This window comes from Patiria miniata, unplaced genomic scaffold, assembly GCF_015706575.1.
Source record: "Patiria miniata isolate m_02_andy unplaced genomic scaffold, ASM1570657v1 HiC_scaffold_9, whole genome shotgun sequence".
Classification (NCBI taxonomy): Eukaryota; Metazoa; Echinodermata; class Asteroidea; order Valvatida; family Asterinidae; genus Patiria; species Patiria miniata.
Genome location: NW_024037076.1, coordinates 1,024,137 through 1,036,154, shown reverse-complemented (window position 1 = coordinate 1,036,154; position 12,018 = coordinate 1,024,137). Strand labels below are relative to the sequence as shown.

Genomic DNA, 12,018 nt, shown 5'->3' with positions numbered 1-12,018 from the left:
TCGCTTCCATTTTAAAAGAAGGGTGAGTAAGGAAAACGTAAGAGCAAATAACTGTAAGTTCAGATGAAAAATAAGTTCACATCCCCCTCAAATAATTTCTTGAAATACCTTTTTAAGTGAAGTTAAAATATGATAATGTAAGAACAATTACGCGGTCACGATCTCGTGGAAAACTAGACTCGCATTTTTTGTTTTTAAATGTTGTGCAAGCATCCGGGCCCGGTGACGCGTCCGGGTAGTAGCCATGCACGTACGAAAAGGTAGCCTTGACCAAGGCTATCAGCTTGTTCCCATACGAGCTTGTTCCCGCTACCGCACACCGCGCGCGCCGCGACACAATCACTATTACTATACCGTTAGCCTCAACGACCCTTGCGTGTGCTTTGTGTGCATGTACGTACGCCCCACACACACTTCCGCAAACAGCCGTACAATAAGTCGAAGCGGAAGATAGCCTTGACGCAACCGTGGCGAATTCCTTATGTGTTTCTTTATAGTTTCGACCGAAATCGGCCGAAAATTTCTGATGCGCATATATTACACGATATCCAATCAAAGCCCGTAAACTTTGACCCGCGACATACATATTCATGACCCGCAAATTACTGTATACACCACGTACATGTATGTTCACTCAAGCCATGGTATGTCCAGGTATTTCAATCCCATTTTAAACCATTTCTCCAGTTTTATTACAAACAAATGAAATATGCCGCTATATGAGTGAACAGTTGTTCAAAATGATACTATTTCCATGTATTGCGAATTGGACAGTTCAAAACAGTCCGCCGACGTTTTGTCGGTGCAACAGCGTACATTATCACGCCGCTACCTGCCCGTGCTATTCTGACAGCGAATGTAGGGAACAGGTCAACTCGGACCCAGGTCAAATCATACCCATTTAATCGAATGCAGGATAACTCGTATCTATAAGCACCCGTATGAATTAACTGCAAGAAACGAGCTATTGACTTTGGGATGGAAATATACGAAACTGTCAGGTACATGGTGAAAAAAACTCTCCCTGAATTCGTACCATGTGCAAACTACATCTCATACGTACGACACATGTATTTTAACGCGTACGTATGAATCGTATATGTCGTACCTACGACATACGTACGACATGTAAGTCGTAGATGTAAATCGCACGAGATACAAGTCGTACGTTCTCACAAGATATGTTGTATGTACGACATAATCGACAAACAAGTCGAACATACGAGTTACAATTCATATTTTGTACACACGAGATATGAAGTCGCACTTATATACGACTTTGTCGTATGCGACATTTATCGTACCCTGTCGACTCGACTTATGCACGACATATATGTCGTACCGGCACCTGTCGACATTATGTCATATGTTTGATATGTCATACCCTGTCGACAAATATGTCGTACCCTGTCGATGATATTAGTTGTACCCTGTCGAAATATGTCGTACCCTGTCGATATATTAGTCGTACATACGACATATAACTTATAAGTTGTTCATACAAGTTAAACTCAGTCTTACAGAATAAGTTTGCTGAAGGAGAGATATTTTTTTCCCATATCCCCTTGACAGCTTAGAAGAAATACCCCCCCCCCCCCCAAAAAAGTCAGCGGTAGATATACTCAATAGCGTGAGCGCTTTTTTTGCCGCTGAACGTGAAAGCGCAGCGTGTCTCACTGCATGGCGCCAGCCGGGCCGGTGCCTGCAGTGGACGGCCCCAACGAGGCCTCTGTGCACCTTGACATCGTTTTTGCCGGCGTGCGGTTTTGTACCGTTTGCCTTTTTTGGAAGGTCTAATTTTTTTCATCCTTTTCATTTCATTTTCGACCCAAACTATGTGTAACTTTATAAATATTATTCTACTATTATTTAAGATTTTAAGGGGGTGTTTTACAATCATTATTGTTACCACAGGCCGTCTGTTTATAAACCTTTGGTCGTATTATGCAATTCAATAAATATTCATTTTTTTGTCAGCCGTTATCCAATGAGAGAAGACTATTTACCATAGCGCGTACTAATTATCATATTCAGCATACACGGTTGCGTCAAGGCTATCTTCCGCCTCGACTTACTGTACGGCTGTTTGCGGAAGTGTGTGTGGGGCGTATACGTACATGCACACAAAGCACACGCAAGGGTCGTTGGGGCTAACGGTATAGTACAACATTGTGTCGCTGCGCGCGCGGTGTACGGTAGCGGGAACAAGCTCATATGGGAACAAGCTGATAGCCTTGGTCAAGGCTAACGAAAAGGCTGATGATTGGTTGGAGTTTTGCTACCCTTTGGGGGTAGCAAAAATCGAGATTATAAAGACAAACATAAGAATTTCTCGACAAGTTACAAAAGGCCCTTGTGGCTTCGCCACTCGCATGTGTGGTCTCCCTCTCCAGCCACTTCGCTTTTTCGCCGCCTTGAATGCGGGCAAGTTAAGCCACGATGGCCTTGGTGAAAGGCTAATATAGAGGGATAAACGTATCGGGGGGGTTATGGGGAGGGGCTGTCGGGGAGGGGCATCAGTGTCAAACCTGTATGTATAGAAAACTGTTTCTAGCTGATAACTTTAGGCCTATTTGAGTAATATTTGTTCAATATCGATGTTAAGTCAAGTTGCGGTAGCACTATGTGAATAAATCTCTTTTGTGAGTATGTGTGGTTCTGAAACGAACCGCTTTTTTCCAGAACCACACATACTCACAAAAGAGATTTATTCACATGGTGCTACCGCAAACTTACCTTGTCTTAATATCTTTCCACCATGCAAACCTTCAAATCTCATCAACATGGATTGTTTTTGTAACAAGCAGCACACAGTGAAAACCCGAAAAGGCTTACCTGGCTTGACCACAGACCACTCAACTGACCGCAGATTGACAGCAGACCAGCACAGAGAGACTGGCGACCATTCAGGTGGCGACCACAGGTCAACGAGTTTGGGCGGCTTGTCCCAACACCCTGGCCAGACCTGGTATGATATACGTGTAAAAAAGTTGGTAATTTGGAAATTGTACGCAAAAGCAGGACAGAGTTAGGTTTTGATGAGGCACATCCGAAAATGGATGACACCACCAATGTTACGAGAGCGTAACTAATATCCACATTTGCTATCTCCATGTGGGGAGTCAGCTCGGTGCAGTGGAACTTTCCTTGTCTTCCACCTCTTAGTCTCGGGTTCGATACCCACCCAAACCCCATGTGGGTTACATTTTCTGCTCTGCCTGATTCTGTGCTGTGGGTTTCCTGAAGTAACTATCCTTCTCTGAGAGTTTCCTTAAGAGTTGAATCTGCATGTCACGTTGCTTCGCAGTTCAAAATTCACTGTGTTTTTTTTTGGGCTAATAGGCATGGATTGGGTGAAATCTGTTGATTTGATTTTTTGCTACCCTGGCAACGGATTTTTTCACACGTTTGTATCATGGCGGTGTGGCATACTAATACGAAGGAAGTCCGGTATCTAATTAGCCACATTTATCATGGCTGTAATAGAGTTGTAGCGCCACCCTTTAAATTCCTTGATGTAATCTTCAGTCTACGAAGTATAAGTTCGAATCGCTGCACAAATCCTTTGTGTTATTAAACTCAGCGTCAGCAGGCAGATTCAGTCACACTTCACTGCACTGCGCCCTACAGTGGTCAGTGCTTTTTCTTGTGCCGTGACTCTCTGAGCTGTGTGACACAGTTACTTTCACTTGAAACTGGCCTGCAGGGTTTTAAGGGTTTTTCGTTTTACTCTGAATAGTGACTTCCCACTAGGTGGGTTAATAAGACCTTACCTTATCTCGTTCCGAATTTTGTTCAACTTGCAATGACCGGGGACAAAACACTTCCTCGTGCGTACGACACACGACTTGAAAAGATGGCGGTAATGCCCACATGCTATGGGAAATCTGCGTAGTCACGAGAGGGCGCTCTTCAATAATGACAGTGCGAGCAGCATGAGCAGCTTCAGATCCAATTTAGGTTTTTTTTAATCAAACAATTTGAATCATGCTTACAACGAGAAATACAGAGAGATACCTGCTTTTCACAGTGTGACAAAAACTCTTTAGGAGGGGACCGCTATTTGTGTAGCTCGCCCTCTGTTGATTAAAAAACAAACAACAAATTAAAATCAACTTAATATGGAACAAAAACAACACACTCAGTTCTCAGACGATAACTCAAGAAAAACTTGTTTAATTGACTCCAAATTTTACAAATTAATCAAATGTGATGTGTAACACAATTCTGTTGAAAATAGGGAGAAGTAGTCCAACAACAAAAATAATCCAAAAGAAAATTGTCTTAAATCAGTTTATTTTATAGGATGCCGCATTCCGGTTTCGTTGCGCTTAATCTAGTATAAGGTTTCTGTTACAAAGCAAATAATTAAATATTGTCGAAATGTGAGTGTGCTATTTGTTCTTATTTACATATTTCAACTCTGTAAACGGAAAACAGTTCAATTATTAATTTTCTTCGAATTCGATGAACCGGACAAAGTTATGTTAGTCGAAAGTCGATACGTTTGTCCTCCTTTTTAGTCATTAATGTAGATTCCGAATTGGCAAAACGGTAAAGGGTTCTTGTTTCCTTTTTCTTTATTCGATTTTAAAAGTAAACGGTCTTAACTGATTGGTATGTACACGGATTGTGTATAGTCCGTCATGCTTTGCCAATTTGCTCTTACTTATGTTGGCGCTGTCGGGGAGGGGACCCAGCGCACATACCGCGTATTACAAAAGGCTGTTTACTATTGCGAGGTGCATGTTGATATTCTGCTCGCGGAGAGCTAAAAATAAAGCGAGGGAACTCATTGCATTACTAAACAGGTGTATTTTACAATCAAAATGGCGAACAGCGAGGTTCGTGAATTATGCAACATCATTGACAGGTAACCCAGAAGTGCGCGAGAATTATTTTGTTGGGGTTCGCTCATGCGTTGCATCATAATAACAGCCTTCAATTCCAGTTTCTTTGTTTACAAAACAAAACAAATTAAGGTACATGTACATTACAATGCACTACACAAACTGTAAAAACTGACTACACCTCATGCATCTGTGCGCTAGCACATTTTTGTCCCAAATCATGAACACTTTAGGCTCTCGACAGGAAACTGAGGCCGTTGAGGTTATATTTGCAACAACACAAAAGTGACGCTCAAGTGCATGCGGTGTTATATTAGGAAGTTGCCAGTTATGTATCATGGTGTACTTGAAGCACATAGGGCGACAGTCGGCTTAACCTCAGGCGTGTGTTTCACCCAACGTTGACACTTCACGTGCATCAACTTGTTCAATTCACGTGCACGACGTTGAGTCCCTTTTTACAGTGCAATAATTGATACAAAAATTAATGATCGATCACACCAGAAACAATAGTGAGATACAAATATAATGTATTTGGCGTAATGAAAATCACAATGCACTCCATTCTACTTCTACTTTCGGTCACTACTTGCAAACAATGGAGAATTTCCAGTTTTGTATTTTAAAGAGATTTAATGTGTGATTACAAATATCAATGAAAAACAGGTAAATATCTAATCCGCTTGAGTAATTTGAAATCATAAAATCTTTCAATTTAGAAACTTTGTAAATAAAGTGAATCTTTCATCATCTTAGCCAATGCAAGACATAGACTGTTTGACATCACACTTGACTGCTATCGAAAATGTTAGAAAATTCTTTCAATTTTCTTTGAATCCATATTTCAATCAATCAATCAATAGCACTATATTCCACATAACATTGTGCAACAGATTTGAACGGATACAATTAAGATACATTTATCTTTGATTTTAAGATAAATGTGGATGGAGGTCCTCCGAAAAGCAGAGCTTGTCGAGTAGGGGCCCTCATATTAATTCAAGTTTCTCCACATTATTATAAAGGCCTACATAATAATGACACTTACACTTTGATAAGACAAACAATATGATTAGTAACAGAAATAAGGAACACATAAACGAAACCTGTAACCAGTAACCCCGTGAGATTTCATCAGTTTCCAAATAATTATTCATTAAACATGTCTTATATTTACGTTTAAATATAGAGACAGACTGCATGTACTTTTTAAGGAAGTGTCCAATGAGTTCCATAGCTTAGGACCCTCATGCTTAAGTTTTGGTTGCAAGCTCGATGGTGCAAAGAAACGATGAAATTCACTAAACTGTCTTGTAAAATGGAGATGACTTTTTTATGAACATTGAGCAAATAGATTTAGGAAGTTAGTATTGATGCATGAGGGTAGCTAGCTGGGAAGAATATCACCGACTTTTAATGTTTTACAGTGATAGAACAGAGGATTACTATGTTCTTGAAAAGACGTAACATTTAATTTACACAAAACCTTTTTTGAAGTTTAAAGGAACTTCAAAATACAACATTTGCAAACATCACAAAACGAAATGATCAAATTATCACAAAATACCTTACTGGAATGTTAGGGAATGACAGTCTAAATCATCCTGTAAAATCGTGGCTGCAATTGATTACACACCTGTATTGGGGTACAAGCCTGCTAGACTGATTCTCTGACCTTACAATTCACCAAAGTCTATAAAATTGCTCCGTTTCATCTTAAGTGGGGTCAGGAAACCAGACTACGAGAACATGATTGGTTTTCTTGGTTTTCCCAGCATTTACAAGCCCAAAACGTGAAACAAGTCATTTTAACAATATTTTCTTTAACATACTAATCCTCCAAATCCATTTATTTCTGAAAATTGCAGCACAAGCAAATGTTGTACATTCACTTTAAGTATTCTATTATCATTCCAATGCCACAATTGCTCCATACAATATGATATGTATGGTAAGACTAAGGCATTGTACAAATTCAATAAATATCCTGTGTGAAGAATGCTGTTAGCTTACATATGATGCCCATATTTCTGGATATGACTGAGCAGATACAATTAATGCGCTTTTTCCATGAAAGGTCTTGGTCAATATACAATCCCAGAAATTTAGTGGAATCAGGGTGTGTAATACATGTAGTAGTTGGTACTTTTTTTTGGGGTAGTCTTGATTTTCAACGGATATAATCCTGAATACAGTTGCTTAGGCAACCGGTATCCCCGCCCCCTTTGATGCTGGGTCCGGGACAAAACAATGATTCCATCACTCGCAGTTTCTTTTTTAAATCGATCTTCACATCGATCTTCGCACCAACGTTTATACAAATTATAAACAAAATATAAACAATTTTGGTTTTAGTAATCCCAAAACCAGTCGAATAGCCATTTCTTTCTACGGTATTTACACAAATATACAATTGTCTGGCCAACGTGTCTATAAAAATATAATTTTATTTACAAAAATATACACGTAGTTGCCAACAGTGGTTGGATTAATCCCAAAAGTACTCGAATGTTACTCACTGTTTTAACGTTATACATAATTATATACTTGCATGCATGTTATTTCGCAAACAAGTTTCAACTTGTGAAGGAAATGGACTAAAACACCCAAACAACCTCAGTGTTTGATAAGAAATAAACGAGTGCCATACATCTACTAGGTTTTCAAATCAACGATGTTTTCTTGCACACACGTTCAGGTTTGAAGCCTATTATAATTTTGTTTGCCAATTTAAAATGTTTTGCAGATGCACAATCGGCAAATCAGATTTGACCCGAATCCAGGTCAGAGTTGACCTGGCACTTTTCCGGGTAAAAATTACACTAGCTTTCAGGCTAGGGCCACCCTTCCGGCCATTTGACCCAGATGGTCCTCATTTCGACTAAAATAATCGTGATTTTGACATACGTTTCTGCTTTTTGCTTTTTACCATGTTTACATGCATTAAAAACTGTCATTTTGACCCAGAAGTATGTCAGGTTGAATCTGACCCGCATTCCGCGTCGAATCTGATGCGGGACTCATATGAGTGTAAGTTTGACTTTGATGGCAAACCACTGTGTCAAACGTAGAGGGTGAACAGCTAATTGTCTGACACGCAGCGTGACCCTGTACTGTACTGACGATCTGAATCGAGAATGTACGATATTAATGTTTGAATTGCAAGCAGGCATTCTGGACTGAGACATTATTTTTAGTGATCCGAGTCCCCGAGTGTTAATAAATATTAAACACATCGAATATCAACTCGTCCAAGTGTCCAGGACTATCCCTTCTTTTGTAATTTTGTTCAGCACACTTAAATATTCTCAAATTTCATTTTGTTTTTACTTTTTGACATTTTTCTTGTAGAAATTGTTTCTTTGTATTGAAAATGTCCACACTTGGAGTTTGCTTTTACCAATACCAGAGTTGTAATGACTCGAGTCAATGACTCGACTCGAGTCCGACTCGAGTCACATTTTTTGGCGACTCGACTCGACTCGAGTCCCGACGGGTAAATGACTCGACTCGACTCGAGTCACTGCGAGCAAATGACTCGACTCGACTCGAGTCCCTCATCAGAATGACTCGACTCGACTCGAGGAAGGCTAATAAGACTCGAGTCCCAAAATAAAAGCAAAACTTACTTGCGAAAAATATTTGCAATGACTTACGCTGCGCCGTTCGCGTTGCCAGTTTTTGTTCACGTCACGTTAATGTTCGCGAATAATGTACGTTTATATACAGCGGCAGTCTGTTTCCTTCCTCCATAATGAAACAACAAACATACACCGTGTCGCGGACTAGCATGTAATGCTAAACACGGAAACAGAATTAAAACGCATTACTCAATCCGTGGTTTCATCATTGGTTTCGGGCAATTTTGAAATTCTTGGTGGAACGCCGGCTAAATTCATGTCCCGATTTCACACAAAAAAATGGATACGGACGGGCCCACCTTTAAATAATCAGAAACAGTTTTGTATAATGCAATTAGGTTTTAACGTTGTCAGCGATCAGCGAACAACAAAATCTAGACCCGAAGCCAAACCAGTTATAAGACCGAAGTTTCACATCTCCTTATCTGTGACGTGAGCTAGCAATGGAAACTGTTGGTTGGGTACCATACAGAATACTTAATGTCTTTGGATTTCCGTAATAGACTGGTGCCTTGTATTCTTTCTCTCTTGTGTTTGTTGCTTTTTATTCTAATTTAGTGTTCAAATATTTGTGACTCGAATTGACTCGAGCTAAATACTTGACTCGACTCGACTCGACTCGACCACACTCTGTGACTCGACTCGACTCGACTCGACCTTGTTGACCTAATGACTCGACTCGACTCGAGTCACTTCTTTAAAATGACTTAACTCGTTACAATTGGTCCCATACCAGCTACCCATACGAACCGTAAGTGACGGGCTGCGGGACTGTAGGCCAAACTCATCCAATCCATCCAATCGGGGGTTGCCTCTCAGGTCCAAGTCAGTCAGTCTGGGCATGTCACCTACAGCCGAGATAATTATGTGTTTCATGTCTGTCCGTGACAAACTGCAACTTCTCAGGTGCAGCTTATTTAAGTGTTTCATTTTCGGTAATTCATTGGCCCACAATAATCCGCCAAATGTGTTTTCAGAGATGTTCAAGTCAGTCAGACTGGGCATGTCACCTACAGCCGTAGCAATGTGTGTCATGTCTGTCGGTGACAAACAGCAACATCTCAGGTGCAGCTTATTTAAGTGTTTCATTTTTGGTAATTCCTTGGCCCACAAGTGAGCCCAACTGCCCAATGTATCGTCGAAAGAGAGGTTCAAGAAAGTCAGACTGGGCATGTCACCTACAGCCGTGGCAATGTATTTCATGTCTGTCGGTAACAAATTGGAATTTTCCAGGTTCAGCTTCTTTAAGTGCGTCATTTTCGGTAATTCCTTGGCCCACGACTCAGCCAATTCACTCAATGTCTTGGCTTCATCAAGTTCCAAGTCGGTCAAGGTTGGCATGTCACCTACAGCCGAGGCGATGTGTTCAATGTCTGTTGGTGTAAAATTGCAATAGCTCAGCCCCAGCTCATTTATGTGCGTCATTTTTGGCAATTCTGTGGACCACGATGAAGCCGTTTCGCTCAATGTGTCGTTGAAAGGAAGCGCCAAGTGAGTCAGGCTGGGCATGTCACTTACAGACGAGGTAATGTGTTCAATGTCTGCTGCCTGTAGTTTGCATTCCCATATTTGAAGTTCTTTGAGGCTTGTGAAGTGTTTGATGTGAGGGGCCCATTCTACAGCTCTACCTCCCAGCCCATCACAACGGCATAATTTAAGATAGGTCAACTGTTGGTTGCATTTCAGTTCGGACAGAATTTTCACAAAAGCACTATTTCCCAGAGGACATATATCGAGCTCCAAGCTGCTGAGGTTTTCCATGTAACGCAGGGCGAAGGCCAAATCACTGACCGAAGATGCGCGAGAAACATTAATATCTTTAACGCATGTCAGTTGTGCTTTGCTGCTGTCGGACTTACAGATGATTTCAAGGAGGTATACGAGACTGCGTAAATCGTTATTGTTACGCACATCGATAGTTGATGGGATATGCGAGTCGCTGGTGAGACACCGTGGGACCTTGCTTGACTGGCTTTCAAAAAAGCAGTTCCGGCTTATCACTTGTACAACATCTGATTGGTACCTGGGCTGAGGCTGATTGAACTTATGGTCGAGCAAGTTTACGATGCCCGTCATGCATCTCTCATTGTCACCACAACAAAAACGCAAAAGGTCGTCGTTTGAAACAACGCGATCTATCGTTGTACACAATGGCTCCAAACTGCGCTGAAATTCGCCTTTCTCTAAACTCTGCAAGTATTTCGCTGCACAGTATTTCTGCATAGTGTGCATGAATTGTATGCTGTTGTGGGATTTGAGGTTTTTGACAACACTCTGCTTGGTTAGGATGCCTGCTTTTAGTGCCAGGTGTAGCGCCTCCGGTTCAAACTCACCTTCTTGAAATGAGAACTGGTCAGTCATGAGTCCACGCAGTGCAATTTGTCCTATTTCGATCGGTACTGTTTTGGATACGTTTGATATGTTTGGCTTTCTCTTTTTTGCATCTGGTGGTCTTTCCTTGTCATTGTCTTTTGTTGAGAACATGTGATCAGCTGCCTTATTGAAGAGGCGTGAAGTTGTTTCGGGGAGTTGTTTATGCTCCCTCCACAACAAGCACATAAGCAGCAGCAACATAGGTATCTTAGCAAAATCCTGCTGCGTTTTCGACATTTCAATGCTTTTGATTAGTGCGTTGCTACTATCAGAATCTTCTTTGAAGAATTTTTGGATGTATTCATTAACATCCTCCTCTTTAAACCCAAGAACCTCTACGTGTGTGCAAGGATTTTGGACAAGTGATGTTGACATCAGTGTCTCAAGACGAGAGGGGCAGGTCGATACACATATACAACAATGACGGTATTTCTTTCTATTCAGTGCTTTTAGGATAGAACCGAACGAGGCTTCATCGAGTGTTTTGGTCATCATTTCATCAAAGCCATCCAAAAGAATCAAGACCTCATTTGGTTTGGCCTGGATGACTTTTTCAAGTGCATCTTTTTCTATTCCTGAATCTTCATCTAGAAGTTGATTTAACATGGATTCAACAAGATCGGATTCTTGACGCAGGGCACACATCTTTAAAAGAAATACGAGATCGAATCTTTTCAGGAATTCGTCTTCACCCTCAGCCCAGTCGTTTACAATCTTATCAAAAATGGTTGACTTCCCGACCCCTCCTTCGCCAACGAAAATGAGGCGTTTGATGAGTTCCTTAGTTCCTTTCCTAAATCTGAATATTTTGTCATACTCTATTGAGTTTACAGTTTCTCCTCTTTGGCTACTTTTTGTAGCAGTTTTCCCTGTAGGCGTACAGACAACTGCTACCCCTTCCCGTGTTTCTAACCGTACTTTGGTGTATATACTCTCTATGTGCATTTGGTCATTACCAACCCTACATCTAGGCAGCAACCGCACGTAACTGCCTGTTGTTGTATAAACTTCCTTCAAAATGTCCCTAGTCTTGTTACCGACATCTTGGTAGCTGGAAGCCCCCAGCCTTGGTTCTTGGTCTGGTCTCTGACTAAGCTGAGGTCTTGATGCAGGCAATCCTATTCAGATCAAAACAAGAAACATGTCTTCTAAGA

At 41.0% G+C, this 12,018-nt stretch overlaps 1 protein-coding gene across 3 annotated transcripts in view; it reads right to left on the bottom strand.

Moving 5' to 3' along the window:
- The window catches only part of LOC119720168 (NACHT, LRR and PYD domains-containing protein 12-like), a 30,599-nt gene that overhangs the window by 13,275 nt on the left and 5,306 nt on the right, over positions 1-12,018 (bottom strand). Inside the window, exons 1-2 of one of the 3 annotated variants that reach the window (XM_038189733.1) lie at positions 3,774-3,875; positions 2,836-2,965 (exon numbers count right to left, since the gene is read on the bottom strand). The exons of 1 other annotated variant lie outside the window; for it this stretch is intronic. Coding sequence is in view for 1 of the 2 variants with exons in the window: in XM_038189732.1 (XP_038045660.1) it covers positions 9,158-11,982 (2,825 nt within the window). In the remaining variant the exon portion in view is untranslated. Of the gene's footprint in view, positions 1-2,835; positions 2,966-3,773; positions 3,876-9,134; positions 11,983-12,018 lie in introns of those variants that run through there. One more of the 3 variants, XM_038189732.1, reaches the window with a different exon arrangement.